At 59.0% G+C, this 23,941-nt stretch overlaps 1 protein-coding gene across 4 annotated transcripts in view; it reads left to right on the top strand.

The window, feature by feature from the left end:
* Window positions 1-23,941, top strand: part of EHBP1L1 (EH domain binding protein 1 like 1) — a 29,211-nt gene continuing 5,270 nt past the window's right edge. The window contains exons 1-14 of one of the 4 annotated variants that reach the window (XM_075004931.1): window positions 1-868; window positions 6,041-6,098; window positions 6,247-6,342; window positions 6,678-6,731; window positions 8,582-8,760; window positions 9,670-9,821; window positions 10,197-10,235; window positions 10,358-10,471; window positions 10,783-11,167; window positions 11,673-13,476; window positions 14,121-14,293; window positions 14,541-14,589; window positions 21,178-22,179; window positions 22,696-22,765. In XM_075004931.1, the coding sequence (XP_074861032.1) occupies window positions 765-868; window positions 6,041-6,098; window positions 6,247-6,342; window positions 6,678-6,731; window positions 8,582-8,760; window positions 9,670-9,821; window positions 10,197-10,235; window positions 10,358-10,471; window positions 10,783-11,167; window positions 11,673-13,476; window positions 14,121-14,293; window positions 14,541-14,589; window positions 21,178-22,179; window positions 22,696-22,765 (4,279 nt within the window). In that variant the 5' untranslated portion in view covers window positions 1-764. The remainder of the gene's footprint in view (window positions 869-6,040; window positions 6,099-6,246; window positions 6,343-6,677; window positions 6,732-8,581; window positions 8,761-9,669; window positions 9,822-10,196; window positions 10,236-10,357; window positions 10,472-10,782; window positions 11,168-11,672; window positions 13,477-14,120; window positions 14,294-14,540; window positions 14,590-21,177; window positions 22,180-22,695; window positions 22,766-23,941) is intronic. The other 3 variants (XM_075004932.1, XM_075004933.1, XM_075004934.1) reach the window with 3 other exon arrangements.

Consider the following 23,941-nt stretch of genomic DNA (forward strand, 5'->3'; position numbering starts at 1 on the left):
GCTGGGTGGCATCTCCGGCGGGACCCCGTTGCCCCCGCCCTGCTCCGGGGGGGCGCGGCTCGCGCCTTCCTCCGCTTCTCCTTTCGCCTCCTCCCGCTTCTCGTTTCATCTCCGCGCAAACTTCCTGCGCGGGGCGAGCCCGGCCCAGCCCAGCCCGGCGCCCCGAGTCCCGGGGAGGGGCGTGCGGGATCCAGGAAGCGCAGCCACGGCCGCAGACAGGCGCTGGCCGCCTGGCACGGGTCCCTCGCTCGCACCCGCCGGAGTTTTCCCTTCGCCTCTGCCTGGGCTCGGGCACCGGAACAGAGTTGGAACTGATCTACCCGGCCGCGGGCCCGGGGGCAGAGATCTGCACCGGGGAGACCCCCAGGGTGACAGCCAGCCCCCGCCAGCGATCGGGGTGTCCGGGGGGGAGCCGGGCCCCCGCCAGCGATTGGAGTGTCCGGGGGACCAGCCCCCGCAGGGATCGGGGTGTCCGGGGGGGAGCCGGGCCCCCGCCAGCGATCGGAGTGTCCGGGGGACCAGCCCCCGCAGGGATCGGGGTGTCCGAGGGACCCCCATCCCCCCGCTATTTTTCCGGGAGTCCCGTTGGCTCAGTGCCCGCGTCCAAGCCGTCGCAGCTCGGGTATCGTTTTCCAGCAGCCTCGGGGTCCGGGACGATGGTCGTCACGGGGCATCGGCCGGCGCCGCGGGGGCAGCCGTAGCCTCGGGGGTGCCTGGCCCGGGCTCGGGCGGGGGCTGCTCCGCGGGACCCGTCACGAGCCGCGATGAGCTCCGCGTGGAAGAGACTCCAGCGCGTGGGGAAACGCGCCGCCAAGTTCCACTTCGTGGCCTGTTACCAGGAGCTGATGGTGGAGTGCACCAAGAAATGGTGAGTGGGGCCCCTGTCCCGGCGGCGCGTGGGGCACAGGGAGCCTGGGGGAGCCCAGTACAGCTGAGGGGCGGCGGTGGGCTGAGAGACCCCTGCATGTCTAGGAGGGCCACGAGGCCGAGGGGCTGAATCCCCTGGAGGATCTGGGGGGTGTTGCCACAGGGAGAAGAAAGCTCTTCTCAGCACTTCTTCTGGTTTCCTGACAAGAGTTAATAGCTCAGGCTGAGTTCAGGAGGGGGCCAGGCACCTCTGGTGGGGGGAGAAGGGGGGGATTAACTGTCCTAACCAGCAGACCCGGTGGGGGGCAGTTCAGCCAGGCAGGAAAGGGCTCAGTCCTTCCACTCTGGAACAGAGTGTTTTAGGGAGCTCCCAACATAGGGGTGGGGGTACCTGAGTGAGCCGTGCCCATAGCAGGTTGTTGTCCCCGGGGATCTGTCAGACAGGGGACACACAGACACCTTCCACAATACACCTAAGCAATATTGGGCTCTTTCCATGCCCACCTCTACCCCTTAGCAATACTGGGCTCCCTCCATGCCCACCTCTGCCCATGTTGGCTGCAACTTGTCTCCTTGCATTTCCAGTCGTGGTGGGGAAGTGTGTGTTTGGGGGGGGGGAGTTGAGGATAGAAAGGGGTCAAGCCCCACGCCCCAGTGTATAGTGGCTGACACTCCACCTTCCTCCTCTGCCCCATGTTGCGGCCTGCACCCCACTGCTCTGCATTTCCAAATCTCCCTCCCCACTGGCTGCTGAGTCCAGCCCCCTTAGCAGCCCCTAGGTCAGAGGGGGACAACTTAGGACAGTGAGATGGTTGTCGTGGAGCTGGGGACACTGCATGTATGGTGTTGGTGGAACTAGGGGTGCCTGTGCTATTGGTGTAGTGATGGTGCACATCCACGTCTTAGTGCACATCACAAAATTTAATCTGCCCGTGGACTGAAAAAATTAGAGGGAAAACTGGGTGGGGGTGAAGTCTGTGTGTCCAGCCAGCTAGGGGGCCTGGATGATGCAGGTCCAGGTATCTTCCTCACCATGCCATCTGGGGTGGTGTGGCCCTGTTTCCCCCCTCACCCCATGTCCAAGCAGGATTGGTGAGGGGGGGAATCTAGAGCTGCACCTAGGACTCAGGGACTGGAGGAGGTAGGGGCACCCCTCCAGGCCGGGTAGCACAACAGGAGACTCAAGAACATGCTCTAGAAAACAGGGGTTGGCAGAAAGTGGATGTCTCTCCAGGCCTGGAGGAACTGGGACAGGAAGAATCTAGAACAGGGGCAGGCAAGATGCAGCCTGCAGGCCGGATCAGGCCCGCCAAGCCTTTTAATCCGGCCTGCAGCCAGTGCCGAGAGGTTTTGCTGTGGGCTGGAATAGTGCACAGATCCTGCCCTGCGAGCGCAGGGAGCCGCATGGAACAGCCAGTGGGCTGGGGCTGCTGGCAGGCAGCGAAGCCTTCCTGCGAGCACTGCTGGCCAGGAGCTGCTTAAGTAAGTGCCTCCTGGCCACAGCCTCCCTCTGGCCCAGCCCCTCAACTCCCTCCCAGCCCCTGCACCCACTTCTACCCCCCTCCCCCAGGCCTGAATTCTCTCCTGCCCCTTACACCCTCCTGCGTCCTGCACCCCAATACACTGCTCCACGTCACAACCGCTGCTTCCCCCAAACTCTTTCTTAAATCCCACACCCTCTCCTGCACTCCCGTCCCCTACCCTGAGCTCCCTTCTGCATCCAGCCTCCACCCCAGACCCTGCACACCCTGTAATGGAAAGGGTGGCCCTGGGCCTCTTACCAAACTCTTACTGTGGCCATCCATCAAACATTACTCCCACCCTGACCTAGAACGTGCACTAATCCCCAGGGAGTGACGGATGGTCTGGTTTTGGGGCGTCCTCTAGGATTAAGACAGAGCCAGAGGAGTCTAGAACCAGGGGTGCTGGGAACCACTGAACCAAATTGTACACCCTGTTGTGGAACAGAAACAGCTTCAATGCAGGGGGGTGCGAAAGCACCCCCAGACCCAGCAGCTCTGCCTGGCACATGCTCTAGAAGATGGTGAATCTCTTCCTCTCCTGTTGGGGGAAAGGGTAGTTAGGGTCGGAGGTAGCCCCTGTGAGTTAGGTGGGACCTAGCAGATGGTCTGCTTCCAAGCTCTGGCCCATCCCCTTGGAAATGGGCGGAGCCTGCAGGGGAAGGAGCCCTTGGCTTTTCTTTTTTTTAAACTAAACTGACCTTAAAAGGGATTTAGGGAAAAATGATAAATATTTTGTGACAGCGCTAAAAATAGAAACTGGGGGAGAGGTAGGAGGTCTGGGGGAGCTGGGCAGAGAGAATGCAGGAAGGGTGGGCCTGTCAGGAGGGGAGGCGTGCCTTCCCCAGGCCCCACCCCTTCGTCTTCAGGCACCTGCCCATCCCCCTCAGACTCTGCCCCTGCTCTTCAAATCCACTGCCCCAAATGTTCCTTCACCCTCCCTTTGGTTCCTCTGCAATCTCTTCCCTCAAGGGCTCCTTCCGCTTGCCCAAGCGCCCCACCCCTTTCCTCATTGTCCCTCCTCTTCCCCTCCATGGCCCCTCCCTCTTCTCTGGCCCCAGCCTACACGCTTTCTCCCCCACCTCTCCTAGTGTCATGCCCCAGTGATTCCCCTTATCCCATCTCCAGTTGGGCCCAAAGCCCCAGCCCTTCTCTCCCCAGTGGGCTGGGTATGGCCCTGCCCCCTGGGCTCTGGCTACCCTGATTCAGGCCTGTGGTGGTGTTGCGGGGTATCAGGTTCCCAGCAAGTCGCTCAATTTAGCTCAGCACCTGCAGAGACGCTCCGCTCTCCAACCCTCTCCTGACAGAGCTAAACTTAGCCCCTTTGCCACACGCCCAAGGGGAGGAAGGTGTTTGTAAATGTCCCGGGTCTCTGAGCAATGCACCTGGCCAAGGGCTCAGGACAGGAGTTGCAGGGGGGCTGTACGTGGAGAGTGAGGGGCATTGACAGCTGGGGGGAGCAGGAGCCCCAAGCTCGTATGCCCGGGGGTTGTGGTTCGGGAGTGAGGGGCACCAGCAGAGCTTGGAGGAGGGCACGGCTGGGATGGCCGGGGGTTGTGGGTCAACAGTGAGGGGCACTGGGGCGGGGCGGAGGGAAGCTTAGGGCTGAGTTGCAGCTGAGCTGGGGGTGGCCGGGGGGAGGTTGTGCGCTGGGATGGAGGAGCTGCGACAAGCCGAGCATGTGTTTATATTTCCACCTCGTCGGCGAGCTAAGAATACCCTGCAATGGTCAATGTTATGACAGCGCAGGGGTGGGGGAGGGGCTCAGACATTCAGGCTCGCAGGAGGGCTAGAGGCTGCCGGGTGGGTGGTTGTGAGGCCGCCAGTTTGGATGGCCCGTGGGGCTGCCGTGGGGCAGTGGGGCCAGCTCAGCCTGTTGACCTTGGGCGGCGGGCTCTGCGGGCTGGAGAGGAGGGGCCTCGGGTGAGACTCTGGGAGGAGGGAGACCCCCGAGGATCAGTGGCAGCAGCGGGTGGGGAGCGAGGCCATGACTGACAGAGACAGGTGGGGAGCTGGCCAGCAGATGCCCCAGCCTTGCAGGCCAGACTGACTCTGGTGGGAGCCCAGGGCTAGGAGAGAGGGGGCTGGGGGTCAGGCCTGGGGACACTGGCAGTGCAGGGGGACGTTGGATGTACGTCCCAACCAGCGAGGGCCAGGCAGCAGGCGGTTTCCAGAACGTCCCTGTGCAATAACAAGAAACCTCCAGCTCTTCCCTGGTGCTTCCCAGCCAGGAATTCCAGCCTTTATAGCCAGTAATGAATTACACCACTTTGCAGCCCTGCTAGGCCGTAGCAAACTGGGACACACACACAGGCTCTCCTAAGGTTGTGCAGAGGCGCCGGGGCACAGCCAAGACTGGAACTCAGGAGTCCCCGTGTTTCCCCCTCTGCTTCAACCCTCCAGACCCACTCCCTTCCCAGGGCTGGAGAGATCATTAGGATTCCAGCCCCCTGCCCAACCCCCCTGTTCTAGCCCCTGGACTCTATTCCCCACAATGCCTGTGGCTCTGCAGCGTCTTGGGGGTGTGAGTGCAAGCAACAGCCAGCCCCACCCAGGGCCTGGCCCACGTGGCTGTGAAAGATATAGAGCAAAGCATCTCAGAGCCAGAAGCTCTTAAGTCAAGGGGTGAAGCAGGGGCAGTGGGTGCAGGAGGAGGGGGCCCATCAACTCTCAGGACCATGTCAGAGGCCTCAGACTCCCTGCCCAGAGGGCTGGAATCCCACAGCCCAGCTCTGCTGTCCTAGCCCTGGCCCCACGCCTCCTGAGTAAACACCCTGTCTGCCCTGCGTCCCACTGCAGAGTGACTCAGTGGTTTGCACCAAGCCAAGGCTGGCTGTTCCCGTCTGGACCTGGGAGCCTGCAGCAGGGTGGGGGCCTGTAGAGGGGCGTTCTCCCCTGGCAGTCAGTGGGGTCCTCAGGGAAGCCGCAAAGTAGGGAGCAGAGGTGGGCTGTGCGTGCCCCTCACTGTCAGTGCTGAAGCCAATGCTGCTGTATATTTTTGCTCTGCAGACTCTTTCCCCCACTTCTTATCGCCTTCTCTCTGCCCCAGTGCCTCTCGCCCAGCATGGGGCAAGCAGGGGGCTCAGGCTGGGCCCTGCCCACCCCACCCAGTGGCCAGGCGGGGAAGATAAAAACCACCCAGCTCTGCAACATGCTGCTCTGCAGGCAGCCCATACTAGGAGCAGCCTTCCAACCACTGGCCTCCAGTTCCCTCCTCGAGCTGGGAATGGAACCCAGGAGTCCTGGTTCCCAGCCCCCCACCCCTAACACACTGGCTCCCACTTGCCTCACGGAGCTAAGAGAGAACCCAGGTGTCCCATCTGCCAGGCCCTCCTAACATATTGTCCTCCTCCAGCTTGGGTAGAGCAGAGGGGAGGGGTTACTAACTTTAGCTCTAATGGTGGGAGTTTGCAGGGCGGAGGGGACTATTGGTCCGCTCTGGGGGGGGGTGGGAAGTGGAAGATACTGGGTTAAGTGGAGCCGCGCAAGGGGGCAGTCCTGGGGGTTGGCAGAGGCATGAGAGGGAAGGTTTCCCATGCAGATCATGGCTGGGGCTGGGGCTGGGGCTGGGTCACCCACTACCCCTGATCCTTGGAAGCTTCTGTGCTCTTTCCCCTGTTCTCCATCGTTCATTTGTTCCCTCCGCTGTGCAGGCAGCCAGACAAGCTGATTGTGGTTTGGACCAGGAGGAACCGACGCGTCTGCTCCAAGGTGGGTGGACTGAGGATCTCCTGCCTGTCGCGGGGCCAGCTCTGATACAGCCCCCGGGGGGACCTGGCTGGCGGGGGGATGCAGGGAATGGGAGACATGGCCGTCCCCCTGGGGCACCAGCTCTGATCCGGCTGGCTGTGTCCTGCAGGCGCACAGTTGGCAGCCGGGGATCAAGAACCCGTATCGGGGGATGGTCGTGTGGATGGTGCCTGAGAACGTGGACATAATGGTGACGCTGTACCGGGTATGGTAGCTGCTGCTTGCACAAGCGCGTCAGTGCCCTCTTGCACACACACGGTCACGTACGCCCTTTGCACGGATGCGTGTGCTCTTACGTTGGCCTGTGCGCTCCAGCGCAGGCGCTTACCCAGATGTGCAGCTCTTCCGTGGCTGTGCTGGCGTCTGCACCGACGCGCTGCGGCATCCTCCTGGCTCGCGGCTCCACCGCAGCTCACACCTATAGCCCTCCCTTGCATGACAATACTCACCGCGCAGCCGGCACCCTTGCATCCAACTCCCCAAGCCCCTGGGCTACGAGCAACTCGAAGCCAAACTCACCTTCTGCCTGTCCCCTCACAGGACCCCCATGTGGAGGAGTATGAAGACAAGGAATGGACCTTTGTGGTTGAGAACGTATGTCCTGGGATAAGCAGAGCGCGGTAACTTGTAGTGGGATGACATGGGATCGTCTGTTGCCAGGGCTGCCGAGTGTAGCTGCGAGTGGGATGATGCTACCCAGGCCACCAGCGCTGGGAGCTGCCTCACTATCCCTGCCCTTAGCATGAGGGACCCTTGTGAGGCCCGGCTCTGCCAGCCACCGGCTCCCCCCCATGCTGTTGCTGTCCCTCTGCAGGATAGCGACAGGCCCCCCCAGCCCTGTGAGTGTCAGCCCCTGCTTTGCTGGACGTGCCCAGTGCTCACTGATCTGCTGCACCCAGGGGTTTGGGTAACCACATTGCCCTATGGCAAACACGGGATACCAGCCTCTGGGGCTGGGGCTGGGGTTGCTGTCCCACGTCAGGGCTCTTAGACGGTGGGGCTGCTGCTCCAGGGTGAAGCACCAGGGCTGGAGCTCTGCAGCCTTGTGGAAGGGTATCAGGGATGAAGGGGAGTGGAGGATGCGGGCTCCAGAACCCCCGCTGGGGAACGTTCCAAAGCCTCCCATGAATGAAGCCAGAGCTGCCTCCCCGAGGCGTGGGGGGCCAGGGAGCAAGGCAGCCGACTCATGGAGGGGCTCCCCGGCAGTGGGAGCTTCCCCTAAGTGTAGGACGCCAGGGAATGAGGCAGCCACCTGGTTGTGGAGTTTGCCGGCAGCAAGGGCTGCCACCAGGGGGTGCCAGGGAATGGGGCAGCTGCCCCACAGAGGAGCTCCCCTGCAGCAGGCGCTGCTGCCACAAGGTGCAGAGCTCCAGGGACAGGGCAGCCACGCAGTGGAGGAGCTCCCTGGCAGGAAAGGCCACCCCAAGACACAGGGTGCCAAGGAACAGGAGCCCCAGAAAATACAGGACAATTGGCTTATTTTCTTTAAAAAGTCCATGAGGCAGCTAAAATAAGGGAGTGTCCCGGTGAATACAGGACATGGGGGGTCAGGCGGCAGCACCCAGCCATGCGTCTGGCGAACCAGGCCTCACTTTGCTTTCCAAACACCAAGCCTGGCGAAGGAGCAAACAACGGTCATGGGAACCAATGGAGACTTAGTCTAAACTCATTAACCGCCTTCTCGGGCCTAAACTTCACCTAAGGGGACACTTCCCTGTCGGATGAGGTCTAAAAGTCTTGCCCAAGCCTCCCTCCCGTTGTGGAGCAGCCAGGCTGGCCATGCCCCTCTGTTCACAAGAGGAACGCACAGGCAGCTGTCCCCCAGGTACCGCCGGGCCCCTCGTGCCCCAACTTCCATTGCCTTGGCCGTAAACACGAGGCCCCCCCGCTGCTGGTCTTTCTCTGGCTGCACCTTCCTTGTGGAGTTTCAGGCTGGGAGAAGGGGGCAACTCCACTGCCCGGCCAGGCCCAACGCCCAGGCCTTAAGAACATCATTGCCATGTGGCTGGGCAGCCCCTGAGGTAGTGGAGGGTGGACCTTGCGCAGTGGGTGCGACCCAGTGGGCTACTGGTTTTCAGGAGTAACTTTTGCCCATTGGTGAATTATTGAGTGTGCCGGAGCCAGGGGATCCTGTAGCCCCTTGGTCCCCCCATGCCCTTCTCCCACTGGGCACCTAGAACTTGCGAGGTCCCATGTGGGACAGGGGAGCCATCTAACTGCTCGCAGTCTGTAAAGGGGACTGTGTAGTTGAGGGAAAGGTGGGAAATCTGGAGTCTAGCCCATCCCTGGCATGGGACTGTAGTCTAGCGGTTAGAGAGAGCAGGGCCAGGACTCCTGGGTTCTGTCTGCAGCTCTGGGAGTGGAGTGGGGGCTAGTGGCTTTAGGGTAAGCGGGGCTGGGAGCCAGGATGCTGCCTGATCACAGTCCTCTCCCACTCTTCCTAGGAGTCCAAGGGGCATCGGAAGGTGCTCGCCTCGGTGGACGTTAACCTGCAGCGCTTCGCCCGCCCCACCCCTGCCCATGCTGAGCTGAAGCTGAAGCTGAAACCACGCTCGGTGAAGGTGGTGGCTGCCACCCTGCAGCTCACCCTGTCCTGCGTCTTCCTGCGCGAGGGCAAAGCCACGTGAGTTCTGGCAGTGTAGCGGGGCCTGCGGAAACGGGCCCGTCTGGGGACAGCAGCGTCCCTCGGCGGGAGGTGGGGCAGGGATGGGCTCTGACTCACATGTTCCTCTCCAGGCTGCTCCAGCCATGGGGACAGCACAGGAGCTTGCCCAAAGAAGCTCTGGGCAGGGAGCAAAAGACTGGACTGAGGATGGGTTCTCTTTATGGTCCTCTTGGGGCAGGAGGATGGCTGCCTGGGGGCAGCCATCTCGGCAAAGCTGCAGGGGTAGAGTGGCATAGGCGGCCATCTTGGTATGAGCGAGGAAGAAGAGGGTAATGTAGGTAGCCATCTTGGCAAGAGCGAGGAAGAAGAGAGTGATGCAGGCGGCCATCTTGGCATGAGCGAGGAAGAAGAGGGTAGCGTAGGCGGCCATCTTGGCAAGAGCGAGGAACAAGAGAGTGATGCAGGCGGCCATCTTGGCATGAGTGAGGAAGAAGAGGGTAGCGTAGGCGGCCATCTTGGCAAGAGCGAGGAACAAGAGAGTGATGCAGGCGGCCATTTTGGCATGAGCAAAAAAGAAGAGGGTGGCGCAGGCAGCCATCTTGGTTAGAGTGTCTTTCCAGGCAGCTGCAGGCAGTGCTGTTGAGGAAGACCCTGCTGTCAAGGGGCTGCCTTGGCAGTGTTTAATAGCAGGACATCCTGCTGCCTGGCCACAGTTGGTGCATTGTTTAAACAGTCCCTTCCCTTGCCAGTAACGGCCAGCGAGGCGGGTGCGGAGCTGCCCCAGCTCACAGCTTAGGAAAGCCCCGTCTTTCTGGAGGGCTGGTGCAAATGGCGGCAAGGGTCATAGCGGGCTGGAGGGGGAAGAGAGCGAGGGCCTTGCCGTGAGCCTGTGGCGAGTCTCCTCCTTACGCCGTGCCCGGCCCCCAGAGACGAGGACATGCAGAGCCTGGCCAGCCTCATGAGCGTCAAACCCAGCGACGTTGGCAACCTGGACGACTTCGCTGAGAGCGATGAGGACGATGTAGCCGCCAAGAGAGGGCAGCAGGACGACAGGAGCAGCCAGGGCACAGCCCCAACAGGTGGGCTCAACCAGCCACTCCTGAGCCACCATCACTTCCCCACCCGCAGCCCCTGCCCTCCCAGCCCTGCTCCGTTCAGGGTCACGGTTTCCCTGGATGGCCTTTGGTGGGTTCCCCTCCGCCACACTATTGCCATGACTCCTGATAGCAGCTGGGAATGTCTTTTTGCCTTCCAGCCGGGGTGACTCACTGGGTTTCTCTTTGCTGGGGGGCAGTGACGAGGCCACGTCTTCCCCCCAGGGCTGGCAGCTCTGTCCCCACGCCTCAGGGTAGCTATGCTGTCTTGGGGGTGGTCATTCTCTCTCTCCTCTCTCTCCTGTCTGACTGTCTGTCTGTGTCCACCACTCTCTGTCTGTCTGTCTGTGGCTGGCACAGTAGGTTTCATTCCGACCATATTGCTGGGCTATTTCACAGGTAGGACCTTCCCACCAAGTGGGTTTGGGGCAGGCGGGAGCAGAGCAGGCTGTAGCCACTACATCTCTCTCCTCTTCCTCCCCCCTGCTTCTCCTTTCCCTTGTCCCCTCCGCCCCCCGCAGACACGGCGCGAGAGCTCAACACTCTTGCTGAGGAAGAGGAGACTCCTTCAGCCCCAGGGAGCAGCAGGGCGGCTGCTGGCAGAGCAAACCCCTGTGGGATGCCCCAGGAGGCAGGTAAATCAAGAGTGGGCGCTGAAGCCCTGGGCTGGGCACCAGGGTTCTGTCTGGGAGGTGAGGAGGAGCTAGTAGTCAGAGAGGGGGCTGGGTGGAAGCGGGCAGGGAGGTCTAGTAGTTAGGGCAAGCAGGCAGGACCCCTGAGATCTAGCCCAGCTCTAGGCGCTGGGTGGGGTTGAATGACCTCAGGAGAGGGGGCGAGAGCCTACTGGCAAGGTTGCAGGGCAGGGACACACGGAGCTGCGTACGGCTGTCCTCCACATCCCCTTGCTCCCAGGCTGATTCCTGGGATCCTCTCCCCTCTCCTGCAGGCTCTGCCAAGGAGGAAGCCGTCCGAGTGGCCAACATCCCAGAAGCCCCCCAGCAGGAAGCCCCCCCTCCTGTCCTGGAGCTGGCCTCGCAGGGGACAGCACCCTCCCCTCCCCCAGAGCAGATGGCCCCCACCCCAGTAAGTGGCGCAGGCGGGGCTGGGAGGGCTAGGCAGAGCATGGCAGCCGGCAGGGCCCCGATGGGAACGGCAGGGGCTGCGGACCCAGGCGCTAAGAGGGAGACGGGGACCCCGGCCCCAGATCAGGTCCACAAGCCAGGCCCCTCGCAGGAGATGGGACGATGTGGTGGCAACCCTGGGGCTGAAGAGGAGGCGAAAGCAACAGCCTCGACGGAGCGGCCAGCGTCAGGGAGCAGCAGCGAGGGCAGGTGAGTCTGGACTCCTGGCTTCTAGCCTGGCTCTGGGTGGGACGTGGGGGCTAGGGGTTAGAGCAGGGGCTGGGCGGCAGGACTCCGGGGTTCTCTCCCTGCTGTGCGGGGCAGGGGCTGCTGGTGATGGCATTGTGTGGGGGAAGGGTTAGGGACAGGCTGGTCTGGGGTAAACTCAGGGACCCCGTGTTGGTTTCACTTCTGCCTTGTGATGCGTCGGAGGGTCCCCTCCCCCCAGCTCAGGAGAAGTGTGGGTTCCCAGCCAAGGAGGAAGCTGCGCTTCCCCTGCCCAGGAAGGGTGCCGGAGGCCGGGCAGCCAGCTCTGCCTCCGCTGGAGGGGTGGGGCCAGGGATGCAGCTGGCCAGGCAGGAAACTACTGCTCCCGACTGAGCGGGGCAGATTAAGGGAGGAGGAAGTTTGGGGGTGGGGAAGGGAATGAGATAGGGGGCCTGTCCAGCCCCAGGGAGACCCACTCCCCTTCTCTCCCCTTTGTCCCTCCCTCCAGGCCCACTGACGTCTGGATGCCCCGGGTGGAGAGCCCTGTCCCTCCCTCTCGGCGTAAGAAACCCCACCTGCTGGAACCCGCTGCTCCTACGGCTCTGCCCCCCGAGGTACCCTCTGTCCGGAGACGCCAATGGGATGGTGCCAAGCCTCCCCCCTCCCAGCTCGAAAAGGGGGCAGCAAAGCCAGCGCATGGCCCGCTACCTGCAGCCTCTCCGCCTGTACCAGTGGCACCCGCCAGAGCCCGGCCCAGATCAGCAGAACTGCCAGCCCGGCCGAAGCTGCTGCCCCGGTCCGGGAGGGACAGGCGGGCTCGGTCTGTGTCTCCAGGCATCTCTGTAGTGATGTACCTCGGGGAGGATGCGCCGGGACCCGCCCTTGTTGCCGGGGAAGGCACCGGCCTGGCCAGAAAAGGCTTGGGGGTGCACGTGCCCTCAGCTGCTGCGTTACTGGCCGTGTCATCTGTGGCGGGGCTGCCCCCCGTGCTGGGAGGTGGGCAGGGAGAGGAGGTTGCAGCAGATGCTGCTGGTTGGCCAAGCGCTGGGGGGGCTGTTGCTCAGGCAGAGGTGCCCCCCACGGAGGAACGGAGCGGGGCAGCAGGAGAGGGTCCCCGGAGAGCAGATGGGGCGGTCGGGGATGCCCCCTCTCTGTTGGTCCCCCCCAAGCCCTGGAGGTATCGGTCGGAGGATGTGGTGGCAGAGAGTGCCAGGGGGGCGTCTGCAGGGGTGGCCAAAGCAGGCGGCCAGGGGGCGATCCCAGGCCCACAGGACAGGAGCAGCCTGGAGGAGACGGCGGGATCGCAGAAGGGCGGAGCAGTCCGCCAGGTGCACGGGGGCCCGTCTCCGAGCGTAGCAGGAGCTCGGCCCTCGCTGGAGGAGCACAGAGCAGCGCTGGTGGCAGAGGAGGGTTCTGGGCAAGGAGACCGGGCAAGCCCAGTGCCAGAGCCAGCTCCCGGGGCGCTGCCCCCCAAGCTGGAGCAGCGCAGGGCAGCGGGGAAGCGTCCCGGGGCAGTATCCCAGCCCAAGGGGCCGGGAGTGGCTAAGGCAGCTGGGAACGGTGCTGTGGACGCTGCCGGGCAGGGCTGGGTAGGTGATGCCCCTTTGCAGATGGACCCCCACAAGCCGTGGAGGTATCGGTCAGAGGATGGGGTGGGACAGGGCGCGGGGGAGGTGCCCGGCAGTGGGCTAGGAGCAGGCGGTGGGCTGTGGGGGGCTATCCAAGGCCGGCTGGAGGGGGCAGAGGCAGCCGGCCGGTCCTGCGGAGGTGTGACGCAGGCACGAGCAGCTCACCCTCTGGCTGCGGAGGCCCTTGCCCGGCTGGAGGGCACGGCGGAGAGCCTGGGAGCTGATGGGAGAGCGCCCAGGGGTCCCCCGGCCTGCGCAGATGCGCTCCGGCAGGAGAGGCCTGGGCCAGAGGAGGCAGCAGGCTCCAGGGAGTGTGGTGAGGCTGCGGGCTCCCTGCCCAGCAAGGAAGATGCCGGTGGGGCAGGGCCGCCCCAGGAAACGTGGCAGTCAGGGCTGCACACAGACCAGCTGGCCGGCCACGAAGCCCCAGGAAGGAGCAGCGGACAGGCTGTAGCCCTCGCACTGATGCCTACCCCGGATGTGCCCGACCAGGGCCCCCCAGCCCCCTTCGCTGAGCCCTACGTCTCACAGTGCTGCCTCACCCTGAGCCTCCCGCCCGCCCGCCCTGCCCAGGAGAGGAGTGCCAGCCCATCGTCCAACGAGGGGACCCAGGCGTCCGGGCGGGAGCCGTCTCCCCCACCCTGCGGTGCTGCCCGGGATAGCCTAGGGCAGGGGGCGGCCCAGGTAGGGACAGCGAATGCTTGTGCCCCCAGCCCTGCCAGCTGCCATGGTTGCCTGCCCTTGCTTCCGACTAATCCCAGGGGCTGAGGGGTGGGGGATGGACAGACCCACAGAATTGCTACAGGGAGAAACCCCACAGCAGGGGTGGGGGAAGCAGGCTCCTCCCCTTTCATTGGGGTTGGGGTAAACACCTGGAGCTGGACCCCTGAAGTCCCTTCGCTAACCTCCCCCGTCGCCATGTGCCCTGCCTCTGGCTTGCTGACTGCTGCATTTGGTGGGGTGGAGCCCAGCTGCCAGCACGCCCCGGGCACCGCCCGCGCAGGAGAACACCCTGGTCTGGCTGGGGGGGGGGCTGCAAAAGCTGGGGCTTGGCTGGGTCTGGGTCTCATGCAGCCCAATGCCTGGGACAAGGAGGTGGCTCACCTGAGGGTGTGGAGGTCCCTCAGGAATGGGGAGGCCCCGGTGCCAGGCTGCTGGTGGGGAGGGGATGCAGGCAGGAGAATGGGAGAGCCAGGGGAACAGTACAACTGGTCGGTGCAGGGCTGGCCAGCGCTGGGGGCGGCTCAGTGTGGGGTGCTTTGCCTGGCATGGGGTGATCCCGTCTTTTCCCAGCCCATAGCCCACCTCAGCCCCTGTTTGTGTCCTAGGCGGAGCCCCCAGCAACGAGCCCAGGCCTGGTCAGCTGCAGCCAGTCGTTGCTGGAATGGTGCCAGCATGTCACGGCAGGCTACCGGGGCGTCCGGGTCAGCAACTTCACCACCTCCTGGCGCAATGGCCTGGCATTCTGCGCCATCCTCCACCACTTCCACCCCGAGAAAATGTGAGTCCTGGGCCGGCAGGCTGGGGCCGAGGGGCAGCAGGGGAGCCAGGGGCAGGGCTAGCAGGGGGCGGGCCAGGGTTGAGGGAAACCAGGAGAGTGGGTCTTGGTGGAGAGGCCGTGGAGGGGGGGAGTGTGTCTGAGAGGCAAGTGGGGGCAGGGTGGGAAGATGGGGTTGGGGTGGGGACTCTGGGGACCCTGTTCACTGAGCAGGATCTATTGTTTTTGTGTCTGTCTGCCCCCCCTCCAGCAATTACGAGAGCCTGGACCCCCTTGCTATCAAACAGAATAACAAGCTGGTGAGTTGGGGATGTGGCAGGTAGGGGTGGGACAAGAAGCCCATAAGACATGAGTGGCTCAGCCCAGGGTCCCATGGCTGGTGGCAGATGTTACCAAGGGACTGGGCAGAACAGGGCCATTTGCCGAGCGGTCCCTTTTGTGTCCAGTCCCATGTGGGGTAGCCTCCCTGACCGGCTGCCTGTAGCTATCCCTGAAGCTGTCTTCCATCTGCTTATCCCATTCCTTTTGGCTGGCGCCGCACCCCCGGCAGTGAGCTCCACGGCTTGTGTTGTGTAACGACACTTGCTTCTGTGTCTTTTAACCCGCTGCCTGTTGCTTTCCTGGGGAGATCCCAGTCCTCACTCATCCTCCCCTAGTTCTTGTCCTGCGTGAAGGGGTAAAGAACACTTCCTCATTCGCTGCTCTGTCACACCCGCTTCGCCAGCTCCGTTCTAACCAGCCCAGTCCTTTTACGCTCTCCTCCAAGGGAAGCTGTTCCCTGCCCCTCATCGTTTTATTGCCCTTCTTTGTACTAGTCACAGGCTATTTTTTCTGGGCTGGGGTGAATTGATCTGCAGCCGGTATTAGAGTGGGGGCAGACTGTGGAATTACGAAGAGTCGTTTTGCTATTTTCTGTTTCACCGGCCATTGCCCAATCTCCCAGTTTTGTGAGATTCCCTTTGTAACTCCCCACAGCCTTCTTCAGGCTTAACTAGTTGAGTAATTATATATTGACTACAAATGTTGCCATCTCCCTGCATTCTTCCAGATTATTGGTGAGTTTGTTGAGTAGAACTGCTCCCACTACAGATCCGTGGGGGACCCTCTCTCCTCTGTGAAACCCAATCATTTATTCTTCACATTTGTTTTCTGCCTTTTAACCAGTTATCATCCAGGAGAGGACCTCCCCGCTTTCCCATGACTGCTTACTTTGCTTAAGAACCTTTGCTGAAGGAGCTTGCCAAAGGCTTTCTGAAAATGCAAGCACACTATAGCCATTAACTGCATTTGTTGTCCCCTCAGAAAATTCTAATAGATTGGTGAGGCACGACTGTCCATCACAAAAGCCACATTGACTCTTCTACATTACAGCACGTCCCTCCCATCCATGTGTTGGATAATTCGGTGTTTTCTATGGTTTCAACCCGTGTGCCTGGCACTGCAGTTAGGCTCACTGGCCTGTCATTGCCCGGGTTGCCTCTGAAGCCCTATTTACAAATCAGTGTCACAGGAGCTGTCCCCCAGTCGGCTGGTGCACCAGCTGATTTAAGTGGACGGTTACATACTCCAATTAGTTCCTCCCTTTCACATTCAAGTTCCTCCAGATTCTTGGGTGAGTCCCAGCTGGTCCTGGTGATTTATTATGGTTCAATTGAGCATTTGTTCCAAGTGATACAGATGTGGGGACCTTAACTCATTGTGGATGGTTTGCGTCCTTGGTGGGTGGGGGGGTGGTCCCTTCCTGCTTGGCCCCAGCCCAGGCAGGCTATTAACCTTCAGGAAAGGGAACTGGGGCTAGTGTGGCTGAGACTTGTGATGTCTGGGGGGCTGCTTGGGTCCTGTGGTCGGGGGTGGCTGCTGGGGCTGCCCAGACTGTGCTCAGGGGTGGCACTGGAGCTGAGGCTGTACCTTGCCTGCCTGGTACTTGGAGATGTGTGTGTTGAGGGGGTACTGTTTGCCTGGGGGCTGGAAAGGGGCTGGCAGCCATGGGGAGGGGTCTGCCAGGAACTAGCCCCTCTGAGCTAGGGGTTACCCACGTTCCTCACGCCCTCTGCTGTAAAGCCTGATGGCAAGCATTCATTTATCTTCCCTGCCCCAGCCCTGGCTTCCTTGCATGCTCCTTTAGTATCTTACTTGTCCAGTGGCCCCACTGATTGTTTGCCTGGCTTCCCACTCCTGAGCTGCGTCTACACGTGCACGCTACTTCGAAGTAGCGGCACCAACTTCAAAATAGCGCCCGTCACGTCTACACGCGTCGGGCGCTATTTTGAAGTTAACTTCGACGTTAGGCGGCGAGACGTCGAAGTCGCTAACCTCATGAGGAGATAGGAATAGCGCCCTACTTCGACGTTCAACGTCGAAGTAGGGACCGTGTAGACGATCCGCGTCCCGCAACGTCGAAATTGCTGGGTCCTCCATGGCGGCCATCAGCTGGGGGGTTGAGAGATGCTCTCTCTCCAGCCCCTGCGGGGCTCTATGGTCACCGTGGGCAGCAGCCCTTAGCCCAGGGCTTCTGGCTGCTTCTGCGGCAACTGGGGATCTATGCTGCAGGCACAGGGTCTGCAACCAGTTGTCAGCTCTGTGTATCTTGTGTTGTTTAGTGCAACTGTGTCTGGGAGGGGCCCTTTAAGGGAGCGGCTGGCTGTTGAGTCCGCCCTGTGACCCTGTCTGCAGCTGTGCCTGGCACCCTTATTTCGATGTGTGCTACTTTGACGTGTAGACGTTCCCTCGCTGTGCCTATTTCGATGTTGGGCTGAGCAACGTCGAAGTTGAACATCGACGTTGCTGGCCCTGGAGGACGTGTAGACGTTATTCATCGAAATAGCCTATTTCGATGTCGCAACATCGAAATAAGCTATTTCGATGTTGGGTGCACGTGTAGACGTAGCCCTGATGTACTTACAGAACATTACTGCTAATTTTTATGTCATTTGCCACGTACTCTTCAAATTCAAATTCTACCTTTCTATGCACCTTTCATTTCCAATTTTTAAAAGCTGTCTTTTGCCTTTAACCACCCCATTGACTCTGTTGTTTAGCTAGAGGAGCATTTTTCATTCTCTTGCTGTTTTTTTTTTAGTTTGGGGTATACCTTCACTTTGAGTCCCTATGATGGTGTTTTCAAAGGGTCCCATGCAGCTTCATAGAATCATAGAATGCTAGGACTGGAAGGGACCTTGAGAGGCCATGGAGTCCAGCCCCCTGCCCTCATGGCAGGACCAACTACTGTCTAGACCATCCCTGATAAACATCTATCTAACCTGTTCTTAAATATCTCCAGAGATGGAGATTCCACAATCTCCCCAGGCAATTTATTCCAGTGCTTGACCACCCTGACAGTTAGGAACTTTTTAAACCTCCCTTGCTGCAGTTTAAGCCCAGTGCTTCTTGTTCTATCCTCAGAAGCCAAGAAGAACAAGTTTTCTCCCTCCTCCTTGTGACACCCTTTTAGATACCTGAAAACCGCTATCATGTCCCATCTCAATCTTCTCTTTTCCAAACTAAACAAGCCCAGTTCTTCCAGCCTTCCCTCATAGCTCATGTTCTCGAGACCTTTAATCATTCTTGTTGCTCTTTTCTGGACCCTTTCCAATTTCTCCACATCTTTCTTGAAATGCAGCACCCAGAACTGGGCACAATACTCCAACTCTTGTGACTGTTCCCTTTAACTTCCCGTTAACTAGCCTCCTTGTTTTTGTGTCGTTTCCCTCTTGGAAATTAAAAATCCTGCTGTGCTGGGTTGCTTTTGTAGCCCTCCCCACAAAGGCTGTTAAATGTAATTATATTATGGTTGTTATTACCAAGCAGTTCAGCTATAGTCACCTCATGGGCCTGATTGTGTGTATCGTTTAGGACTAAATTGCCTCTCTGCTTGGGGAGGTCCAGGGCTCTCTGCTTGGTGGTGACTGGCACAGCAGCAGCCTCTGTTAGGTCACTTCTCTGACTGTTTAACCTTCTAGCGGTTGCAATATGTCAATATTCAGTTCTCTGCCTTCGCGTGATGTGAGTGAATGCGACTCTCTTTCCTTTCACTCTCTTCAGTTCCTGCCCGGACTTTATCAACATCTCTTCTCTCGGGGACAGGTCATCCCCATTAATAGAGCCTCTCCTACGGGATGTGTCTGGCTGAACTGAACCACGTGCTCCTCTGTACCTTCACCATCCCCCCCCACCCCCCCGCCCCACGGGCCTTAGTTTAAAAACTCCTCTTCCGTGTGTTTAGTTTTACAAGCCAAGCCACCTGGTTCCCTTGTGGTTTAGGTGGAGTCCCTCCTTCCTGTAGAGACTCCTGCTTCTCCCAAAGGGTTTCTCAGTTCCATGTAAACCTCAGCCCCTCCACCATAGTCTCAACTACCAACAAGGCCCTGCAGTTCTAGCTGTCTAGCTGGTCCTATGTGTGGAACTGGAAGCGTGGCAGAGAGCACTACCATGGAGATCCTGGACTTTAATCCCTTACCTAGCAGCCTAAATTAGGCCTCCAGGGCTTCTCTCCTTCCTCCTCTGGCGTTGGTGCCTACATGTGCCAAAAGAACCAGCTTCTCCCAAGCGCTCAATGTCTCAGGAGGTCCACAGCCTCTGCCCTTGGCGGCCAGTTCCCCACAGAACGTTAGAGGATTGCAAGGTTTAGCTGGTGCAGTCCTCTGCCAAGGCGCGGAATTTGCTGTGCCTAAGCCATCCATAACAGGTGGCTCCAGTCTTCTTTTGCAGACCTCCACCGAAGATGCTTCCACAGTCTCCTGAGGCATCTGGCCCATGGGCCCACTGTTCTGACCCTTCAGGGGCTTTTCTGCAATTTAGTCAAAATCTGCTCCGCTGTACTTTGAACCCTTTGCCTCTTGTTCTGCCTCTTATGGCAAGCGAGGACACATTTTTTCTGGCACCCTTTCAAATATTTGAAGGCTGCTAACATTTCCTCCCTCAGTCTCCTCTTTCCTAAACGAAATCTACCCCATCCCTTCAGCCTTCCCTCATGTAGCTTGTGTTCCAGCTCTTCCATCATCTTTCAGAGAGGAGCCGTGTTAGTCTGTAACTTCAAGAACAACAAGAAGTCCTGTGGCACCTGATAAACTAGCAGATATTTTGGAGCAGAAGCTTTCGTGGGCAAAGACCCACTTCAGCAGATGCATGAGTGGGGGGGTGTTTCCAAGGGGTATTTAAAGAGTGGGGTCCCAGGAAAAGGGAGGGCCAGAGCTGACGAGGTCTATTCAGCAAGGTGGAAATGGCCCAGTATCAACAGCACTTATTAACAGTCCCCATTAGACTCTGCCAAAGGCTCACATCCCCCTGTCTGAACTGACTTGTTTTTTTTCTTCTTTTGATAAGTGCTGTTGATACAGAGCCATTTCCACCTTGCTGAATAGACCTCGTCAGCTCTGGCTCTCCTCTTACTGGGACCCCACTCTTTAAATACCCCTCTGAAACCACCACCCCCCACTCGTGCATCTGATGAAGTGGGTCTTTGCCCACAAAAGCTCATGCTCCAAAATATCTGTTAGTCCATAAGGTGCCACAAGACTTCTTGTTGATCATCTTTGTTGCTCACCTCTAGATCCTTTCCAGGTTGTCCAGTGACCTGAACTGGACACAGTTCTCCAGATGAGGCTTAACCAGCTGTACCTCCTGTGCCTTCCATGCTAGTTTTCGGCTAATGCCACAGAAAATTGCATTTTGCTTTTGCTGCAACAGCATCACACTGGTGACCAGGATTGAGGTTCTGATCCACCACAACCCCTAGATCCTTCTCAGCTGTGCTGCTGCTGAGTCAGTCAGCCTGCCAGTCTGCATTTCTGCATTTATTTTTCTCCCCAAAGTGGAGCACTTTACGTTTGTCTTGGTTGCATCCTATTTTGTTGTATCTACCCAAGTTTTCGAATTTATCAAGAGCTCCCTGAATCTTAGCTCTCTTCTCAGAGGTATTGGCCACCCTCCCAACTTTATGTCCTCTGCAAATGTGATGAGAAAGCTCTCTATCCTATGTCCAGGTCATTAATAAAGATATGAAATAACACTGGGCTGGAAGCAGCTCCCTGTACAACCCCCGCCCCCCCCCCGAGACTTCCCTTCAATCCAACTTAATTTCATTCAGAGTTTCTCATCATTTGTGATTGTTTAACCAGTTATGTATCTACTTAGTGGTAGTTTCACCAAGTCCACATTTCTCTAGCTTCTCTCTCAGAATGTCCTACGGGGTTATGTCAAAAGCCAGGCTCAAACCCAGGTCTATTATATCCACCACATTTCCCCAGCCACGAAAGCAGTTATTTTGTCAAAGACGGAAATGGAGCCAGTTTGGTATGAATTGTTCTTGCTAAATCCATGCTGGTTGCTAGCAGTCACCCCTTCACCCTCCAGGTACTCACAAATGGAGTGATTGCTCCAGTCATAGCCCAGCTATGGAAATCAGGCTGACTGGTCTATAATTCCCTGGCTTTTCCTTTTGATCTTAGCCCTGCTCCCATTTCCGGGACCTCTCCTGCCACCCTGAGTTTGCAAATATTACTTCCAGTGAATCTGAGATTTCTTCCACCAACACTTCCATCCCCTGGGGCGAGTGGCATCCAGCCCTGCTGGTTTTATTTGCTGTGGCTCTCCCAGGCATCACAGAGCCAAATCTCCAGTTATTGTTCCCCTGGATCTTCCTGCTAACAGGAGTCCTCTCCCCTGGAGAGGACAGAGGAGCTGCTCTGGCTTCGGGAGGCTCCCTTCCCTCGGTTAGGGACTCCTCACCATGGAAGCATAGTCTGCAGGATGTGTGGGGTGGTGGTCGTAGCACATGAGGGCAGGGGGATTCCCACCAGGCATCAGGACTCCGGAGTTCTCTCCCTAGCTCAGGGAGGGGGTCTGGATATCGGGGGTTGGTCATCCCTGCATTTGTCCCCTTTCCCCAGGCTTACGATGGCTTTGCCTCCCTGGGCATCTCACGGGTTCTGGATCCAGCTGACATGGTATTCCTAACAGTGCCCGATAAGCTCATCGTCATGACCTACCTGTGCCAGATCCGGGCCTTCTTCACGGGCCAGGAACTGAATGTGGTGCAAATCGCCAACCACAGCAGCCAGAGCACCTACAAGGTGGGCAAGTTCGACTCAGACCCGGCCTTCTCCATTGACCCCGCCCGCTTCTATGCCGAGCGCTTCCAGGGTACCGCCCGGGGGTCTGAGGAGCCTGGGAGTGCTACCGCCGCTGCAAAGGGTGATGGGAAGGCAGCGGCCAATAAAGCTGTGACTGGAGGAGATGAACTGCCCAAGAAACTGGAGGCAGACCTCACTGCCTCAAAGGATGCTGGGACTGATGCCAAGACAGGAGAGGCAAAGGATGCTGGGAAAGTGATTGTAAGTAGCGCCATATCCCAGTCAGCTGTGAAAGTAGATGTGGAGCCCTCTGCCCCAAAGGACTCTGGGAAGGAGCCAGTCAGCAGTGCTACAACCGAGGCAGCTGTGAGTGCAGAGGCAGAGCCAGCCACGCCAAAGGGTGGAGAGAGCGAAGCTGCAAAGGCTGCTGCGAAAGCCCTGGTCAATGGGGCCCTTTCCCAGCCAGCAAAGAACCCAGAGGCAGAGCCCCTGGCCCCTGACGATGTGGAGAAGGTGCCACCCACCGGGGGCGAGAAGCTGGTGCCTCCTCCCCGGCTGAAGCACCAGTCTGTGCGGAATGGGGAGGCGCCGGCCCAGGCTGAGCGATCCCTGCAACGCTCACTGTCCACAGGCAGCCAGGGCCCCGTGGCCCCACCACGCTCCCACAGCAGCAAGTCGGGCTTTTCCCACCTCCGCGATGCGGACCTGCTCAGGAAGCGGCGCTCACGCCTCAAGAGCGAGTCGATGTCCATGGACGAGGGGGATGCTGGCAGCCCCCCAGGGGAGGCGCCCCGGAGGAAGGCGGACTGGCTGGGAGCGGTGAGCGAGGAACGGGGAGGGACTCACTTGTCATAGGGTTGGGGTCTGCACCGGGTCGGGTTATGGTGGAGTCTCCCAGGAGCACTGGCTGGTTGCTACAAGGTAGTTCATAAACCATCATACGTAGCCCCTGATATTCATGAGACCCTCCCTCCTGCGACACTCTAAATAACCACCCCGCACATGCAGTCCCCTGAGGCCTTCCAGTAACAAACTAGCATGTCCAACCCATGCGCTGTGATATTTTAGAGCCTCTTGGGCCTGCATGCACAAGTTTTTATTGTAGGTTCTCCTGGAGCTTTGATTTCTTTTTGTAGGGTGTCTGGTAAAGATTAGGGATATGCAGGCTGGTTTGTTATTGTAGGGTCTCTCGGGGGCACTGGGTTTGTGCTGTGCTTTTTGTTATTGTAGGAGCTCGTAGGGTTGCATAGAGTGGTTTGTTATGGTAGGGTGTCCCACGGGGGCTTGTTTATTATTGTAACCTCTCCTATCCCTTTTCTCCACCTCCCCCACCAGGACGAGCATGATGGCACAGTGATCCCCAAGGCGGGACCTCCTGCTTCTGCCAGGACTCAGCATTCCCCAGGTGAGCCCCGAGTCTCCATCGGGTCTGCCTTAGTTATCACCACCAGGTTTGGTGGCAAAGGAGCAAGATGGATTCTTAATGGAGAGCAGGTCGGATGTGTTAACTTCGACACAATGCAGGCCCAGAGTGCCAGGTGTTAGCAGACCCCCTATCGCTGCACAACACTAAAGAACTAACTCAGGTGCAGGGTGTGGAATTCAGAGACCTCAGCCTGCGTTTTCCCAAGGCAAATACTCCACTCACAATCCCTTTAACCTTGTAATAAAGACACAGAAGAAGAAGGGGTCGGAGTGAGTGGGCAACACAGTGGCCAAAGAAATTCAGCATTGATAAGTGCAAGGTAATACACACTGGCAAAAAATAACCCCAAGGGCTCGTGTCTCATGGTGGGCATCTGCACTGGCTTTTACCACCAAAGGCAGAGAGCTTGGCGTCCCCGGGGAGAGTTCTCTGAAGACTTCCGCTCAGTATGCAGCCAGGCTCATGGGATGTTGGGAAAGGGACAGAAAGTACCGAAGTGCCACTATACGAACCATGGTGAGCCTACGCCTTGACTCTGCTCACCCCACCTTGGGAATGGTAGAGTGCAACTGGAAATGGTTCACCCAAGGGCTGGAAGGGGGGTCAAGGGGATGGAACAGCTTCCAAATGAGGAGATAAGGGCTGCTGAGCTGGAAAAAGAGACACCGAAGGGGGTAAGACAGAGGGCTACACCAGTGGTTCTCAAACTGTAGGTCTGGACCTCAAAGTGGGTCCCAACCCCCTTTAATGGGGTTGCCAGGCCTGGCTTTAGATTTGCTGGGTCCTGGGGCTGGATCCAAAGCCCTGAGGACCCCAGCCCTGGGGGTGGGCAAGGCTCTGGTTACAGGCCCCCACTCAGGGCTGAAGCCCTTTGGCTCTGCCGCCCTGCACTTGGGGCGGGGGGCAGGGTTGGTTCTGGGTTCTGCATAACCCTCCGGAGGTCGTGTAGTGATTTCTGTGTAGAAGATTGAGACTCGCTGGGCTAAACAGTCGTGGCTGGGGAGGGAAACTTGCCATGAGAAGTTTTGTTTACCCTTTCCCTAAAGAGAGGACCAGGGTCCCCTGAGGAAGTGGTGGGCAATAGGTTGAGTACAGGAGATACGCTCTTACACAAGACACAGTGGAGCTCATTGCCATGGGATGTGATGGTCAAAA

This window comes from Carettochelys insculpta, chromosome 11 (genome assembly GCF_033958435.1).
Source record: "Carettochelys insculpta isolate YL-2023 chromosome 11, ASM3395843v1, whole genome shotgun sequence".
NCBI classification, from domain to species: domain Eukaryota; kingdom Metazoa; phylum Chordata; order Testudines; family Carettochelyidae; genus Carettochelys; species Carettochelys insculpta.